The sequence below is a fragment of the Aspergillus uvarum genome, assembly GCF_003184745.1.
Source record: "Aspergillus uvarum CBS 121591 unplaced genomic scaffold BO82scaffold_25, whole genome shotgun sequence".
NCBI classification, from domain to species: domain Eukaryota; kingdom Fungi; phylum Ascomycota; class Eurotiomycetes; order Eurotiales; family Aspergillaceae; genus Aspergillus; species Aspergillus uvarum.
The window spans coordinates 23590-41424 of NW_020291322.1; the positions used below are offsets into that span (position 1 = coordinate 23590).

General features: G+C 47.2%; 5 protein-coding genes across 5 annotated transcripts; 1 reads left to right on the forward strand and 4 right to left on the reverse strand.

The window, feature by feature from the left end:
- Position 1: 1 nt before the first annotated feature.
- BO82DRAFT_334788 (uncharacterized protein) lies at positions 2–892 on the reverse strand (the record flags this gene model as incomplete). Its single annotated transcript, XM_025633273.1, has 2 exons — positions 2–404; positions 441–892. 2 exons carry the CDS (start codon positions 890–892, stop codon positions 179–181), a joined length of 678 nt encoding a protein of 225 aa, XP_025492127.1. The 3' UTR covers positions 2–178.
- A 341-nt stretch (positions 893–1233) lies between these two features.
- On the reverse strand, positions 1234–2021 carry BO82DRAFT_354097 (oxidase ustYa family protein). The gene has a single exon (XM_025635126.1). It carries the CDS (start codon positions 1946–1948, stop codon positions 1316–1318), a length of 633 nt encoding a protein of 210 aa, XP_025492128.1. The 5' UTR covers positions 1949–2021; the 3' UTR covers positions 1234–1315.
- A 595-nt stretch (positions 2022–2616) lies between these two features.
- Positions 2617–4062, reverse strand: BO82DRAFT_334789 (uncharacterized protein). The gene is made up of 4 exons (XM_025633274.1): positions 3921–4062; positions 3755–3850; positions 3117–3682; positions 2617–3051 (listed from the first exon to the last, which is right to left on the reverse strand). Exons 1-4 carry the CDS (start codon positions 4050–4052, stop codon positions 2784–2786), a joined length of 1062 nt encoding a protein of 353 aa, XP_025492129.1. The 5' UTR covers positions 4053–4062; the 3' UTR covers positions 2617–2783.
- A 623-nt stretch (positions 4063–4685) lies between these two features.
- BO82DRAFT_414320 (LysM peptidoglycan-binding domain-containing protein) lies at positions 4686–7131 on the reverse strand (the record flags this gene model as incomplete). The annotated part of the gene is made up of 9 exons (XM_025639913.1): positions 4686–4783; positions 4877–4916; positions 5045–5100; positions 5231–5697; positions 5751–5875; positions 5948–6128; positions 6190–6249; positions 6318–6783; positions 7083–7131. The coding sequence occupies 9 exons, from the start codon at positions 7129–7131 to the stop codon at positions 4686–4688; spliced, it is 1542 nt and encodes a 513-aa protein (XP_025492130.1).
- Positions 7132–8049: 918 nt separating this feature from the next.
- Positions 8050–14191, forward strand: BO82DRAFT_414323 (uncharacterized protein; the record flags this gene model as incomplete). The annotated part of the gene is made up of 15 exons (XM_025639914.1): positions 8050–8217; positions 8320–8430; positions 8521–8704; positions 8957–9272; positions 9367–9596; positions 9654–10418; positions 10477–10791; positions 10865–11352; positions 11408–11713; positions 11765–12101; positions 12160–12358; positions 12421–12860; positions 12932–13220; positions 13349–13373; positions 13433–14191. 15 exons carry the CDS (start codon positions 8050–8052, stop codon positions 14072–14074), a joined length of 4815 nt encoding a protein of 1604 aa, XP_025492131.1. The 3' UTR covers positions 14075–14191.
- Positions 14192–17835: the final 3644 nt, after the last annotated feature.

Sequence of the window (17835 nt, forward strand, 5' to 3'; positions counted from 1 at the left end):
GATTGGAAGTTGATGGCGAGAAGGAGAGATAAGCTGGACATGTGACTGACCGGGGTCCCTGGTCAATCGACGCAAGCGCGTGGCTGCCTGGACGCCTGGACGCGGCCTGAAACCCTAGCCATTCACCTTCTACTAGGCAGACTTATATATCATACAGATATCCCGACATGTCTGATAATCAATTATCGAGCAGAATCTCACTGTAGCTAACTGTGCCCTTTACTCGAGCAAGCTCAACAGGATGAACTTCACTATCTTGGACAGCCCTCCATAACAACTCCGAGTCTCTGCACTGATGCGGATGTCCCAACCCATCGATAATCAAGACGCGTTTTCCATCTTCATCGACAGCCGAGCGAGGCGGCTCGATAGTGTCGTCTGCCGCACAGATTATAGCCTTCCCACTGTCAGGATGATGGGGGCGTCACCAAGTTCATCACAAGCAACTCACCTGTGCAATGTAATCGAAGCAATGCTCCCAATGCACAGCGTCTTCATGAGCATCGCCCGAGTGTGAAGGTGATGTTGTGGGCCTTCCGTGATGATGGGTCGTCTCAGGGAATATCAGCCCACGAAGAACCGTCAGACAGTGGAGCTGGTGGAACATGGAGATCCCGTAGTCGGTTACGGTGTTATTGCTTGTTCGGACCTTGAGGATGCCGCCATTTTGGGGGAGAAGAAGTGATTCCCATGAGGTTTTCGAGGTCAATGGCTGGAATTTGCGAATGACTGGAGGTGGGGGAGGAGGCTCGCTGGCACAAACATGGAACTGGAAGGGTTGTGAGAGGCTGCTCCAGTTGCCCACTGAATTGAATACGACACCGATAGTGACGAAAAGAAGGAATATCAATGCTGCTGAGATGCTATAGAGGAAGCGTGTTGAGTAGGACATGTTTCGTGTCCGCATCCCACGTTCAGCTGGTTGGGGCAGGAGCAACGGAGAAGTTCCCTTTACAATAATGAATCCGTATACGGTGGAAGCCCCCAAAGCTGCCTTGTCGAGTTCTAGGCTTCCATGTAAGGTGGCTTGAGCCATTAATCTTCTAGGTTACATCGCGTGGTTCCTGTTTCGAAAGCATACATCGTACCTTTGTTCTCTCAGCCGTTAATGGCGCTAGCAGGGATCGGTGGCCGAGCGTAATCAAACGCAATCAAGCACACCATGCAGTAGCCTAAATGCTTGATAAGAAAGCAGACATACCCCGGACCCTTAGTCTCTACCCAACCCCGCTCTCAGACTTACTCCAAGTACTAGTGCTGAGCCGATCATCGACCTTGATATTGGCCTCCACAACCGCTTACATGGTGGTTATCATTATCCAATTATCCCACTATCAGAGCCATCATCGGGGTTGGAATTATACCAACCAAACAGCTCCTTGAATCGATGCGACATCACCCTGGCCGCTGCATCAGGTGGCTTCCGGATGGCAGCAAACTCGGCCACATCGACCGAGTTCTCCTCCTGCCAACGCAAGATGGCGTCAAAATCCCGGCATTTGTGGTTGACGCTGAAGTCGGGGAAGGCGTTCAGCTGCGCATCCGCCCAGTAGTGGGTGTAGATGTCGACATTCGCGGTGCACATGAGGTTCTGGAGCAGCAGGTAGGTGCAATGGGAGATATGGGTCCGGTGCATGTCCGACGACGGAGTCCCCGGCGGCCATTTCTTCTCATAGTAGTGGTCAAAGTACGCCTCCCGGCGTAGCCAATCCAGGCAATGAATTTGATGGAAGACGTCGATCCGTCCAATGTATGCCTCGGATCCGAAGCCAAACCTTTCAGGCCATTTCGCCGCTTGCTCGGGATCTCTACCCAGCTTGACCACGTCATCGCGAATGATGGCGATGGGCCTGATGTTTGCCAGTCGGTTCCAGGCTTCGTCCACCTCGGGGCTGGGTGGCTGGCGGTAGATTGGTAGGGGATCCGGCTCCACCAATGTCGCATTCATCTTTTTGTCGATGAGGGGAATGTCCAGTCGATCGAAGATGGGGGCTGCCAGCCGTTAGCGAACTGAATATTACGGCCAAGTATGGGTCACCCTCACAATATTGGGAGGTTTTCCGCAATAGCTGGTTTGGGACGCTGCTGCTCCGGACAATGCTTGCGGTCATGGCAAAGAGAAACAATGACATTGCAAAGACGGTAGCATTTAGCCAAAGAAACCAACGGTGTCGTTGATAGGGATTCTCGCCCCGAGATATTTTTTCGCAAGAAGTGCTCCATTCTCGCTTTTCGTACCTTGTCGGTCGTCATCGAGGGTATCGGAATCTCGACCTCCCAGTAGCTCATAGGTTGGAGACACTCCGAACTTCATCTTCATCAGAAGGCTTCCTCTGAATCTGGTGGGTAAGATATTTCAAGATGGTAAGTGATGGAGCGCAGAGCAGGGAAGGATCAAATACCTCGACCCCAAAGTGACAATTTCTCTTGGTTGCGATATCAACACCCCTGGTAAGTCAACGATACAACGACAGTTTCCTGGTGAAGATAATTGCTGATGATGATCTCGGCGGGTGATGGAGTTGTGGAAAGGGAAGGGTGAGTATTAGCCATACAGCACTCGATACAATTCTACGAATAATAAATTATAGTCTGACATCGATCTTTCAAGTTGTGGTCAAAGGCTAGAGACATTCGGACCATCATGATAATTAGAACCTGTACTAAACGTGTGAACAACTGAAGAGCTTCTTGAATTGGGGGCAATTAAAGTGATATATGCCTCGCCTGCATCGTTTGTCTGGTAATCAGACAAGTAAACCGAAGGCAGAGGCAGAGCTCAATTAAACAGGACCTCGTCTCTGCAATTCAGCAAGCCGTCGGGCATTGCGAAGATGATTATAGGTAACAAATGGATCTTTTGATACATCTACCAGATGATCCCAGCTGTATTCATCGACCCGACCCTGCTGCTCGTACTGCAAATACCCCGGGGCGAATCGCTCAAACTCCTCGGCCCACTCCGCTGGGGTGTAGTCATTAAACGATTGCAGGTCCCCCCGCTGGCTGAGCTTTGCCATAATCTCCAAGAGCGGCGGATGAAGATCAATTCTAAGGTTTCATAATCGTCAGTCTGTGGTTCACTCAGAACAGAAAACAATACACCAATCACGTACGGCTTATTGGCAGCTCGCCTTGCCTCGGGTCTCTCGTCCATGAGCTCGCTCCATAGATGGCCCAATCCGTAGCGTAGTGATGTAAGGGGACCCAAGTGGTATGGGAGTACACGCGTCTGGTAGGCAACTTGCCCATTGAGGGCGAAATTGAGCAAGCAGAGGCGCCCGTCTTCGCAGCTCTGATTGTCGATCACAACATATTCATACGCGTCGAGGCGAGGAAAGACGACGTTACCAGCGCGGGTCATCGCCATCCCGCTGAAATGAGGTGTTTCGAGGTAGTAGCTCGTAGGCAGGTTCTCTGCAACCAGAAGTCGCCTATAGTCATCATTCACGACGGGATCGATCATCCATGCTGGGAGCTGCGGAGCAGGGATTGCTGGGTTGTAGCTCAGCGGATGACTGACTGTATTCTGAAGGTGGATGTACAGTAAGATCAGGAGCTTGGTAATGCGGGAATAGTTCTCAGGCTTGTAGGGCTTGTCCACTAGACAAACAAAGCGCTTAGAATCCGATGAGCCATGGAAATCGGTTAGTTCTGAAAGCGGTGCACGTGAATGATATGACTAGGAAAAGTAAATTTGAAGTTAGGCTCCCCATTCACTCTGCAGGTTATGCGCCCATACGGGGGTCTCTACATCACGAAAGCTCTGATCCGCAACCGCCCATCTCTCCACCAGAGTCCGTCGTTGTGTCCTATCCTCTTCTGGGTCAAAAGAAGGATTCCAAGTTTCCTGTTAGGTAGGGTGGGATTAGATTATGTCAGTTTCGGGCATTTCTATGCCTACATAGGATAAGATTTACCTTTAAGAACAGGCACCAGCCTCTAATCTCTTCTAGCAAATCATCCGCATCCAGCTCGCTATCCGGGTGTAGGTGGACAGCAGATGGGATACCACCAGGCCACACATGCGCTGGTGAAAGAAGAGCTTGCATCTTATTAGGGGAGGAGCTAAAAGACGATACGTGCAGAAGATGGACGGGTAGATATCGCTATTTATAGGCAAGGGATCATCAGTTCAGATCACCAATAACCTCCTGCCGAGCGCTGATGTGTGCTGGGGGCTGGTGGGGCAAATTAGTTGGTTTTTAGCGTAGAACTATCGATTGGAAGACCCATCTATGAAAATTTCGATTACGAACAGTGATTACAGTAACCTCACAATGTAATAAATTAATTGAGACGGCTTCTTTGATTGTTATATCGAGATATTTGTTTTATCAAATGTATATAAAACAGCTTTCACATGATCTTATTAGTTTTTGAGAGAATGCTGACTAAGTAAATATTACCAGATTCTTAGATTTTTTACTAAAGATTTCCAAAAGAAATATCCCCAAATAGGTAATTATACCTAATTAATATAATAGATATTGTATATAGAGACAGATAAGTTTAACAATCTTCATTAAGAAGTAATACACCGAATTTCGTATAGTAGAACAAACCCGGTGGTTCTACAGTTCGTTATACGGCAAAAATCTGTTTAATTGGGATTACTTATAATATGAGGTTACTATAGGATACTCTTGATAGCATAGAATTTTACTTTTGTTCATCATACTCTCTTAAATGCTATCTGGAAGAAATTTGATGTGCTTATGAGTCACATTCCCCATATGAACCATCACACGTGCTTGCGGTACAATAGTCCGTGCTTGAGCCACTGTTGAAAAGTCAGTAGTCAAATTAAAAGCCCCCTTGAAGTATTAGAAAGACAGCTGTTCTTCTAGTTCTTCTTCTTTTATATTTTACATACCAGTAATCGTAAATACTGCAGCAGCTTCCAAACTGCGATCCTAAACAGGTATAATCATCGTTAGCTGCTCCGCAGAGGCCGTTGGAAGAGATATTCGATTCTGTGGTAGCAGAGGATTGAATTTAGCAGGGATATCACAGGCGGAGGCTTGTATAACGTTGAACATACCGCAATTTCCAAAGGTTGGATCACAAATACTTCCGCAGTAATCACTTGTCGAACCACTGGAACATAAAGGTCAATTTCCTGCTCAGCTTTGTTTCCTTCATCACTGAGTGTTCACGCACCAATAACCCCATTTGCTACAACAATCTCCGAATTGCGAGCCAGCACAGGTGTACCCGTAGGACTCACCACAGGTGCCGTCAGGGGAAATGCTAACGCTGGTAGTGCTAGGTTTGGTGGATAATGATGAACTCGTCGAAGTCGATACAAGCGTGGAAGATGATGTTCTGGCTTCTGTAGTAGTCTTCGACGTAGTGATTGTCATCTCTGAAGATGTTTGCCCCGTTGGGGCTATCGAGGTTCTAACCAACGCAGTTGATAGACTGGTCTGACTCGCGATTGGTGATCCGAGGGGAATGCTAGTGTTGAATGGCTGTGTGGGTAACGGCTGTGAGAGATCAAGGAGACACACCCTGTCATACTCTGCCAGCCAAGCTGTATCGTCGAGCATTTCTGAGGTCAATCGCTCTTCGAGAGAGACATTGTAGTAAGCCATGGCCTGGGTGCAGAGAGTGTAGTTGCTTGTGAGCTTGACTGCAGTAGAATTGTAGATCGCCGTTGTGGTAGGGTAAGTGGCAGTCGTTGGAAGGAGCCAGCTAGAATTTCCATATTAGCTTGAGAAACCACAGAGTCTCACAATGCATCTCACGTCATGTTTCCCTTGCTTGTAGCGGTAGCATTTAAATTAATGGTTGACGCCAGAGTAGTATATGCTGAGCGGGTCGTTGAAGGATATCCAGTATATGCCTGAATATTGCCAATAGCCTCCACACACTAGCTCGAGAAGGGTCAAAGTGTCAGTGAGGGTGTTCTTGACTTGTAAAGAAGGGAAATGGGGCTGCTCACATAACTGTTCCCTTCCCACAGATCTGAGCAATCGCCTCCTAGTTGGGGGTTTAGAAAGTAGAAGTCTTGAGAACTAATGCCAAATGTGGTTGTTACAGTATCACAAGTATCACCATTTTGAATGGTATACCAGTAGCCACAGTCAGTGTTAGATGTCGTGACCGCATCTGTGGGGACAGCACTGCCAAAGTAGCCTATGTATCAGCAGGAAAGAGATATAGGTGAGGACCTGGATGACTTACACAGCAGAACTGGCGGCCTTAAGGGGGAAGCTGGTTGGCACAAGCACACTTCCTGGGGGACTGTGAATCAACGCATCAGTCAATCAAAATTGCAGATAGTATAGAATTCGTCTTGCATTCTAACTTACCTCAGGCATATATACTCGCCTGATAGCGAAGCCAAATTTGAACACTGTGAATTGATACTTGGATTCCATGCCTGGAACACAGGTAGCGAGACCTGCCTGGAAAGACTGGACAGGATAGTGTCACACGTGTCGTTTGACTGGACTAGGTAGATATCGCAAACGCCTGGAAGACAGAGCTCCTGATTTGATCTCAAATAGTGACAACCAGTTCCCAGTGCATTTATATCTGCCAGCATCGAAGTTGACACATTGGCCGCGATTGAGACAGTGATACAGGTATCATTAGCTTTGGTGATGTAGGTCTTGGTGCCAGAGTTACTGAGGTCACAGCGTAAATTGACCGCAGTTGTTTCTGCTCCAGTGGTAGACGCACTTGATGTCGGTATCACAGCCGTAGCTACAGACACAGCCTCGGAGATCGTAAAAACTGACAAGAAGAGGGTAAGCAACGGGGGCACTGCGGCCCCTGTGATAGAAAACATTGATTAAGTGCAAATAGGTTTTTGTTAAGGCGTAAAATGACTTCCTGGCTCAGGGGATTGATGAATTTCAACAAATTAATCCTGCGAGCCTAGCGGCGGGAGGGTCGTAAAGTTATCATCCTGAGACGAACAGCAACAGTCACTTGTAAAAAAATTAGTTTTCAAGAGCAATCAATGGAAAAGGTCTACTGTATACCTAGAGGCTCTGAGGCTGGTCCGTGGTTGAAATGCAATAGTCAAGTGGGCCCGGTTTTGGCTTCTCCACATTTGCCTATGCTTTTACCTGGGACGTTCCGGTTCATCCGAGTGTAAGTCTCATTTCTTGGGGCCATTGTGATGCTTTATTCCAGCGATTAGGGTCATTTAGGAATTGGAAGTTATTTGATGTAAAAGATGTTCTTTCAGATTGGAGCGGCGTGCCATTGCAGTAGTGGTGTAGATTGCTCTATATCTGTATGCCAATCCGGTAGAAGCCTTGCCAAGGATTAAGAGCTTCTCCTTTTGCCCCACCAGATCGCTTGGATTCTTATCCGACCCAGAAAATTAGGTGGCCGGCTTTATACGAGTCATACAGTGTCCTTGAAGGACCCCTCTGAATGACAGGATGGGTCTCTGTAAGGAACTAGCGGTTCGTGAAATTGAACCCACAATCATAATTAGTGCGTCAAAACGAAATCATAGCAATACAGTGGAAAGCCAACATGATGGCGATCGACTAGACTTCTCATCACAACACAACTAGGAAAAGCACGGCTATTGCCTTTGGTGCTTTGTTTTCTTTTAAGGTGTTATATACGTGTATGGTGTCTGATTGATTGAGGTGGCTGTAAAGCTTCTTGATTGAGGCAATCATGGCGATGGTTAGATGCCACCACAACCCAGCCAAACGCAAGGCCAGAAGTTGAGTCCACAAAGTTTTATTCAGGTGGATTCTACCACTTACGCGAGATAAGAAGAGGCTAGCTCAGGAGAACGGAGCAGTGAGCCACATCTGCTTACCATTCATTGTATTATTGAGCGGCTTGAATATAAATTAGCACCGTCCGAGTAGGTGCGCTGTGATTCTTATCCGCCTGCGACGTCGCTCACTCGATTCGACCTCTCTCTCTTGCTCTTTCCTTTTGTTGATATGCAACCGTAATCACTCTCTTCTACATATCTTAAGAACCTTCTTTATGAACATCTTGGTGTGGTAAATTCGGCACCAAACCCTCATTCAACTGGTTCACAACCCGCCTTACACCTTTCTAATGCATCACTCACTTGGAACTTCGCGATGGTCTATTGGCGTGGCGTGGTTACAATCTTTCATTTTTCTCAGTCTATTCATTTACTCACAAGCTCAAACAACCTACTACTGTGATTCAGAGACCCCTTGTGCCAATGGAGCTTGTTGTGGTGTGACTGATAGTCAGGGTGTAAGTTCAATGCCGGTGGCCATGCCTCCAATATGGCAGGTCCCACCCAACAGAATATTTTCCAACCGTTCTACTATTATCTGACTGACTACAAAGGACTAGGTTTGTGGCTACGGAATCGATTTCTGCGGAGACACGTGTGTGAGCAACTGCAACGCGACAGCTGCATGCGGCAAGGACGCTGCAATCCCCGGAACCACCTGCCCTCTGAATGTAAGTACCATGCCTCTGTATTCAACCTTTAAGCCCGCCTCTAGTTGAATGAGAACAGGAGTAGGGCATAGCTGACATTGGTCTTGCAAGGTATGCTGCTCCGAATGGGGGTTCTGTGGAACCTCCATTGACTTTTGCGATACCAGTTCAGGCTGCCAAAGCGACTGCGGATCACCGACAGTTCCCTCATGTTCTTCAAATGACGTGTACAAGCGTGTCATTGGCTATTACGAAGGATGGTCTAGTGATCGTGTCTGCGATTCCTGGAGCCCTAGTAACATTGCCGCTTCAGGGCTAACCCATCTCTACTACTCGTTTGCAACTTTTGCCCCGCTTGACAGCAGTAAAAAGAGCTGGACACTTGACTTCATGACTGGCGTCACTGATCAGGACTCTCTAGTTCTCGAATTTATTGATCTCAAGACGAATAATCCAGGCCTATCCTTGTTTCTGTCTATCGGAGGGTGGTCTTTTAACGATGGTGATACAGCTACATACTGGTCTGACATGGCATCCACTGAACAAGGTCGGGTCTCATTTGTATTAGAGGTCTTAAGATTGCTGCAAACGTACGGTTTCGACGGCGTGGATCTAGACTGGGAGTATCCTGGAGCAAGCGACCGCGGGGGCAAGTCAGCAGATAAGGAGAACTACGTCCGTTTAGTTGCTGAGTTGCGTATTGTTCTGGATGATTCCGGGTCTCAATATGGAATATCTTTTACTACGCCGTCCAGCTATTGGTATCTGCAAAATTTTGATGTTGTGGGGATGTTGGACGCTGGAGCCGACTGGACCAACATCATGACCTACGACCTCCATGGATCATGGGATAGAGATGATGTGTGAGCTACAGCCTTTTTCCGACCACTAAAACTCTAATTCTTCAGTCACTACTTTCTTTGAATACGTGCACTGACTTGCGACGGGTTAATGTAGATGGATCGGGAGCGTGATGCTGGCTCATACTAATCTAACTGAGATCAAATCCGCACTTGACTTAATGTGGAGAGCCGGTGTGCAGCCATCGGACATAGTTCTAGGGATTGGGTTCTATGGCAGGTCCTATACCATGTCCGACATCGCCTGCTACGAACCTGGCTGTCCTTTCGCTAGTGCAGGAGCCGCTGGGCCCTGTACAGTCACAGCAGGTGTCCTGTCTTTTAGCGGTAAGTCGTCCTTTTTTCTGCATTGCCTATAAGATGATCCTGATGGCTACTGTGCAGAAATCATGGAATATATGGAGGAGCAGGATGCAGTCACCATTTGGGACGAGACTGATGCCGTAAACTACATGGTTTGGGAGGATCAGTGGGTCTCATTCGATACCAATATGACGTTCCAGCAAAAGGTTGACTATGCCAACGGTGTCTGCCTAGGCGGCCTGATGATCTGGTCGGTGGATCAGGATACCTATGATTGGCAGGCATTAAGTGGATTACTTGGCAAGGCTATGGCAAGTAACAACTTGCTTACAGGAGGGTCTATGAATACTCAAAGTGCAGAGGCACTTTCGCAGGACTACTCGGCGTATACGGGTACCGATTGTTACATTAGTGATTGTGTTGACTGGAACACCGGGCAATGCAAACCCGGCTATAGTGTATTGGACTATGTTCATCAGGGCTCATACGGCATGATTGAGGATCCAGACACGAAATTCTGCAAATCGGGCGAGGAAGGTGATTCCGATTCGCAGTATCGTCTAATTTGTTGCCCGACCAATGCAATGCCCGAAGGTTGCAGCTGGGAGGGGGAGCTCGAAGGGATGTGCTATGGAGGCAGTATGACCTGTGGCAAGGGAAAGTATGAGCTTGTGGCTGATTCATACATTGATCGAACGGGCTCAGAAAGCTGTGAGACATCGAGTGTGAGGTCCTTATGCTGCAATACGAACTCGGCTCTCGAGAAATGCTCCTGGTCTTCTTGTGGGAACTCATGCAACTCCACGGACTATACCTTTACATCAAGCTCTCCCTATCCAGGGCCCAGTGAGTTATTCTTGCCCCCAACCCCGAGAAACACAGAACTGCGGCTAAGTTCCACTAGATCTCCAGCAGGACAGCTTCAAGTGTGAGTCTAGCGACGTAAGCTTTTGCTGTCCGTCGGAGGATACCTATGAGGGCTGCGCGTGGTACGGCTGCTCGGACAGCTGTCCGAGCAGTAAAGTGTTGATTACTCAAAGGACTGAGATTTTCCAGGGTGGGAAATCCACCGCGTGCAATACAGGCCAAAACAAGTTATGCTGCGATCCTCCCAGCGGCTCAAGTAGTTGGCTGGTGGATCCGAAGTATCTATTCAAATACCCCGACGAGGAGAATGTAAGCTACGACTACACAGTACAAGCATCTTCAAACGATGAAGGTAGGCTTCTCACCGCAGCTCATCCGATGTGGCTTACTTTTATTTTAACTCTTCATTCCCTTCGAATATGCAGATACAGCTGACGCCAGCGAAGATCCATTCGCGCTAGTGATGATCGACGGAGATACCAAGGCCTACGATGAGTCACTGGTAGATCAATGGACCTTCTTGACAGATCAGCAGGAACTTCGCAAAAGAGACCTGAAGCTACATACACGTCATAGTATCTTTGAGCATCGCAACGATACATTTGAAAACGTGGTAGAGGTCTATCACATTCAATGTATTAATCTATTTGTAAACGGCACGGCGTGTACCTCGGTCTTCGAAGGTGGAGCGTCTAATACGATTGTGAAGATGCCTGATGACATTGGAGCCGGTCCATATGCACGTATCATCAGTCTTGTTCCCCTGAGCATTAACAGAACAAGCATCATTCCACGGTCGACCGGCGATATTTATGAGTTGACCGTTGACTATGACTTTGCCGCTGCTGCTGAGGAGCAGAAAGGTGATGTCAATTTTCGGATTGATTACACAAACCTACAGGAATACTGGTACGTCAAGCCTCGGCTCAAGAAGAGGAGGACAACTGTGCTGACATAAATGCAGGAAGCAGATTACAGACACCCCATCGTCTAAGAAGCGGTGGTTTGGTGCCTTCGACAGCTGGCTCAAGAAGATGACAACTATTGTGAAAGATGAGCGGGGTTCCCTGCCTCTGTTGTATGAGGAAACAATCAAGCTCTACCATGCGCACGAATACTGTCCAGCCATGAACCTAGAAGCCACATTCGACATTGATGCATATATCCACCTGGGCCTATTCAACCAGTATGGTTACTACTTTGAAGGCTCCATCCTGCCAACACCCGAAGTGATTTCCGCCTATGGCTACTTCTCGATCGAGCCAACGGCCGCTGTATGCTTTCAAAAACCCTCCTTCAAAACTCAACTGACCTATCGTTATCAGATCCTCCTAACAATCCGAGCTAATGCCATCATGCAATCGTCCACTGGGTCGGTAGAGCTGTTTTCGTTGGGCTTTCCAGGCATGTCGATCAAAGGTCTAATCAGTATAGGGCCGGAATTGGCTTTGTATGGTCAAATGGATGCGTCCTTGAGCATCTCGGGTGAGTTGAATGCTGGCATCGCGCTAGAGTTCCAAAAGACGGAGGTCTATTTCCCACAAGACGCCGCAGGAAAGGCAGACAGTGTAGCTCCGGCCGATCTCAGTGACGAGCAAAGCCAAACATACAGCTTTGATCCAAATTTTGACGCCACGTTAACTGCTGAGGGTAATATGGCGTGTAAGTCCACCGTCAACTTTTCCCTCCCCGAGTCTTACCTTTCCTGACAATCTGACAGTATCCCTGACCCCTGAGGTTCGCTTCGGCATTTCCGTGCTTGGAGGCGATCTGATGTCTGGCTATGTGACTGCTGGGCTGAACAACACTATTAACCTGGGAATTAGTGCAGAGGCTTCTTATTCCGGTGGAACCAGCTCGGCTGGCTTTTGTTACTGGGCTGATTACGTCTATTCTCTTTTCATCAGGGCAGATATGTCGTGAGTTACAAACCTGGTTCACTAGGAGAGTTCATTCCTAACATTCATAACACGATTTTCAGCTTTCTGGATGACGTCGCTTATTGGGGAAGTGAGTACGAAGTGGCTTCGCCCGCAGATCCCCTCGAATTGGTCGCGAAGACTTGTACCACTTACTCCAGTGATGTCGACTTGAGCAAACGCAGCGATCCAACTAGCTTGGTAGCCAATACAACGGGTGCCGCCTGCTTTGGAGGTTTAATGTCCTGCCAGAGGATCGATAACTCGCCCACTGCTTCAGGCAACCTATCTTGTCCCATGGTCTGCGACGGGGATTCTTGTACGCTTTTAGATGATGGAGCAGCTTCTTCCTCGCGAAAACGCCAGGCAACTACGAACACCGCGCAGTGTGCACGCTTCCCTGCATTTTTCTACAATTGCGCATGGTTCGGCAATTCCTACATTCCCAACCAGGACCAGACTACAAATACACTGCCTGGCCAACAAGCTTATCTGGCGACTGGTATGAGCGAGCTTTACCAATTTATTTCTATATCTCTAGCCTCCTTACTCACTGACTTTTTAACTGGACAGGAATCTGCGCCAATGTCCAGAACTACCTCTTCAGCCACCAGAGCCAATGGAGTCCGCAAATAATGGGGTCTAACTTCATGCTTCTTACCTATAAACCAGATGCCGAAGACACAAATCGCCTATATGCTTGTGGCACTAAATCGACCAACACTTACACCACTAAGTCTTGCGCGCAGTTGAAGCGATCCCTGTGGTCGGTTGAGGCACAGGATTCGTATGCGAAGAAGGGCGATTACGAAGATGAGCCTGGCTTTAGCGAGTCAGTATCTTGCGACGAGTTCCCTTGTACGTGATATCCTTTCTTTTCATGGGCATTTTCATGGGCATACACTAACCTCACATCCCAATAATAGTCAATATGTGAGTCTTTGAAATTATAATGATCTATGCAACTACTGACGATGGTGAACTCTTCAGGGTCGCCGAAGGTGGGTCAGGAGCGGTAAGTCATGAACAACGTCTTATTCTCCATACAACTGGTATCTCTAACATTTCCGCTAGAGCACGGCTTGTGCACCCGTTGAGCAACAAAATTACCAGAGCATACTCAATGGAATGGTGTCTCACATTTATGACAAGCAAGCTAAGCAGACCTGGTCCACCAAATCCGGCTTTACGGGGTACACCCGCTATTTCACCATGAATCTGTTTGATTCCCAGGACGCAAGCAATCCCACCAATTGGCTGGGTACATATGCCGGATACTATGACTCTGGTGAAACGCTTCCCCTCCTCCGTGTCGTCGGCGGAGTCAATCTCTTTTACAGTCAGCTATGGTCAATCACCTCCAATGCCCTCTGTCACATAGATGCGAGTACGCAGCCCGATCTTCAGCCATTGCTGAAAATATATCAATTCAAATTGGAGAAGTGCCAGATTGTCTATGAGAATCCCTACGTCACCGGGCGCTGGAAACGGGACAACGAGGATACCAAAGAAGACAACTACACAGGGCCTGACCACTTACATCCCAGTCTCTGGCAGGTCAAAGGTACTGCAAGCCGCTTCCGAGATATTTGTACTCACGCTAACGAGCAACCTGCTTCTCACACACAGAGATTCGAGTATCCAAGGACTGGCAAAAGCGTTCCATCCACGTCAGGTCCAGCGATCTTGATAGTCCGACCTGGCTTAAAAAGATGAGTCACATGCTTCATGCCGCTGAGCCGATTGGGAAGGACTACCACGTCTTCACGCCATTCAATAGCACGTTTGAAGCCCAAATCGTGACGCCAGCAGCTCCCGCCACGTCAGACCCACCAAAGTCCCGACAGCACTTCGGGAGACATCTGCACTGGCATCATTGAGGTCTTAGAGAGATCCTTTACGGAACAAGTATTGCATTGAGATTGTGTCATGGGATGTTGTTTCGGGAATTGTGATATTCACGTATATGGTCACCTCGTATAGTCACCCTTGATCATGCTCGTGGGTAGCACCATCCAATTCTGATTTAGAATGACAACTATATCTCAGGGACACTACAGAGTCAAGCATTGGAGTTACAGATATTCAATGCTAAGATAGCGGTATGAAGAAAGATCTTTTGGTGCTCCCCCCCTCCTCCCGCCCAGTATTGTTCCTTTATCCGTTACTCATCGAGCCTCGCATCAAGAGCATGGATCGCAGCTTCACGCTCCAGTCAACTCTTTCGGGCAGCTGCCGGGGCATAGAGTAAACCGATGGTTTCGCGCTTTAGCACAATCAATTCAACACTGCAGAGAAAGTATAATGGTTTGCTAGGACTTAGACCCGTTCTCTTATATATGCTTCGTGGTTACTCGTCTCACTTTTCCGAAATATGGACCGTAGGCTCTGATATGTTTGTTCGATTTCTTTTACTGTTTTTCTTCTTATGTTTGGTGGAAGAGCGTGAGCCTGTGCTTCGCCAACGTTTCTATATTCTTAATTAGTGGGGTACTACTCAGCTCCCAGACAATTTACTTATTGAAGGGTAAAGGAAAGTGATTGGTGACAAAATCATTATCTGTACTAGGGCCACAGCTATTTCTTAAACAGAGTGTGATACTTGATATGCCTAATGTCTACTAGACTGAATATCTTATATTTCTGGATACGTCAGAGATATCGGGAGCTTTGTAGTAGAGATGAACTCCTTTATAATGTTAGACCGAATAGCAAGCCTACAAGTTTTTTAGATCTAGTAGCCGAATTAGTACAGGAATGTGGCAAGGTCTTGATTATAAATATACCCATTAATGGAAAAAGTGGAGGGATGCTAGGCGTTTGACCCGAACTTGCTGAAGATTTGGATGGTTTGTAGAAACAATTTCTTCTATGCTGAGCTTCTATGTTCGGGAGAACTACGACAGTATGCCCCATCGCTGTTTGCAATGGCTAAGTGGACGTGTCTCGCAGCTATAGAAAATATCAAATTTAAGATAACTAACCATCTCTTTCCCGGACTTGCATTACCTGATTCATAGGATGAGCAATATTGTTGTTCAAAGAGCGTTTGGCTCACAATTGGAAAAGATGGATGGATAATTTCGAAGTATTGATCGATGAGATGGTCAGTGACCGTGGTGCCTCGGTAATTTTCAAAAATCAATACCTGATTTGATTAGGAATTCTATATCATCCACTGAATAGCTCATCGATGTGATAGATTCGCGCGGAATATATGGAGTAGAATGCACGTCTGAAGCATTGGAAGAGCGGTATTTAAGCTTTTCTTTTAGCCTGTAGAGCCACGCTATCTTAGAATGTCCCCTTACAAAACCTGTTGCTCGGGATTTAATGGTGCGATTAAAATACTCTGCTGTAAATTCTATTATCTCATTGAGTGCTTCTTTGAAACAAAGATAACAGATTCCTGGCCCCCGATACCTGATTCCCGCGAGGGCGTCTTTGACCGGATGTCGGAAAGATTATTGTTAATTGATAATTTCTATTATTTATGATAGCCCGGTACCAGCTGAGTGTACAACTAGTGAATTAAATTCTGTTAAAGTATTTCTTAATACGAAGGGCCGAATGTATGTCTAGGCAAGGCAGGATATCTTACAATATACAACGATAATCCCGTAGTTGCTGATTAGCCTTGTGGAAATACCTTATATGCTTTTTAGCGAAGATAGAGCTGCTTTTTAGATAGACTGAATATTACTTTTCTATTCTTTATTCTTTAGGCTTTTTAGAATAATGATCAAGACTAGACCTTTTGCAGTGCTTGTAAGTAGGTGTGTCTCCGCTACATTTGTCTTGGTATTCCGGCAGTGCTTTTAAGTAGGTGTGTCTCCGCTACATTTGTCTTGGTATTCCGGCAGTGCTTATATGCCTTATGAGCTTGTGTATTAGCCGCTCGAACAGGTCGTGCAACGCGTGGGATAGGGAAGGTGTCAATTATGTATGCCTACTTCCTTTGCCATTATTCGTAAAGCCAAGCCTTTATCAAAAGTTATTAGTTGGATTTCCGCAGACTTTTGCTCATGTGAGGTCACAGTCGAGAACAATCATCTTACATGTGCTTGTGATTGTAATTGGGCCCTAATATTGGTGATAATCGTAGTTGATAGGTGAACCGGTCAACCTAGGGCACAAATATTGAGACAAAATTTCATGAAGAAAGGCGGCCAGTCGACCCGTTTCATACTCTGAAGCCTTATTCGAAATTATCTCAGGATTCCCCCACGATGCTGATGCAGTTGGCGCGAATCTCGGTTCAAAGTACCTAGCAATCGGAAGCTATAAATAAAAATCCCTTTATGATATATCGAGTAACGTTTTCTTACAGCCTGCAATAGTAGGATTATGACACCAAGTTGACAGCCGGGAGGTTAGTAGTTGGGTGGGTGACCACCAGCGAATCCTTTCTGTTGTATGTTTTTGTCTTGTTTTTGTTTCTGTGTTTTCACCCATATTGTCAGAAACTCTTGCTGCCGTAATATTGCCCTCTTTAGGTTGGTCTCTTTACCCTTGGTAGGCTATGCAAAGTCCCGTTTCACCTGATCACTTCTAGGGCATTGAAATATGGATTGACATCCCTGTACGACATATTCTGGCTATGCAATCTATGTCTAGCATATTTGCCATGCGCGTATATGCAGGACTCTATTGTTGGACCATCATGTCTTTCCAGATTGAAAGAGGTGCAGATAGCTGCTACACTCACGTCACAGTAATATGCAGCAATTCCGTTGAGATAACTTCTAGACTTGGCTGTGCGAAAGTCCCATTCCACCCGATCACGTCTGGGCCTATGAAAGATGAATTGACACCCCTATATGACACAAACACTCTGGCTATGCGATCCCCGCACCTGCACGTATGAACAAGACTTGGTTGATGGGTCGTCATCTCTTTCCAGGTTGAAAGAGGTGCAGACGTCGGCTGCAATTGCAATCACGGTGGTGTACAGCAATCACACAGACCTGGCATCTAGCCTTTGCTGTGTACATATCGCATACTAAAATCACCAGACCGGAAGTTGCTCGGATTCCAGAGTGAGAAGGCCAGTGCTCGAGACCTAGATATAATTAGCCTTCCCATTCCTTCCTCCTGCTCAACAGACCATCTCTTCTCGAGAGCAAACCTCGCCAACTCTTTTCAAGAACATCCAGCCCACAATGAAGTACCCAATGCTTCTTTCCGCCGTCTACGGCCTCCTTCTGAGCCCTATGGCAGCCTCTGCACCGACAGCCAAGCGTATGCACATCCTTCCCACCCTAGAATTCCGGCATGAACATGATTCAGTCAGTCTGGAACTAAGATACATTAGCAGCAGCATTCAGGCTTCGCGTCCGGGCAGATGACCTCCACGCTCTCCGTGCCAGAGCGAGTACCGAAGCCACGGCGCTCTATGGGTACATTGTCGCCGACACTGAGCTGGACAAACGCGATGAGGAGGCGACCGCGTTGTATGCGTATATTGCAGCTGACAC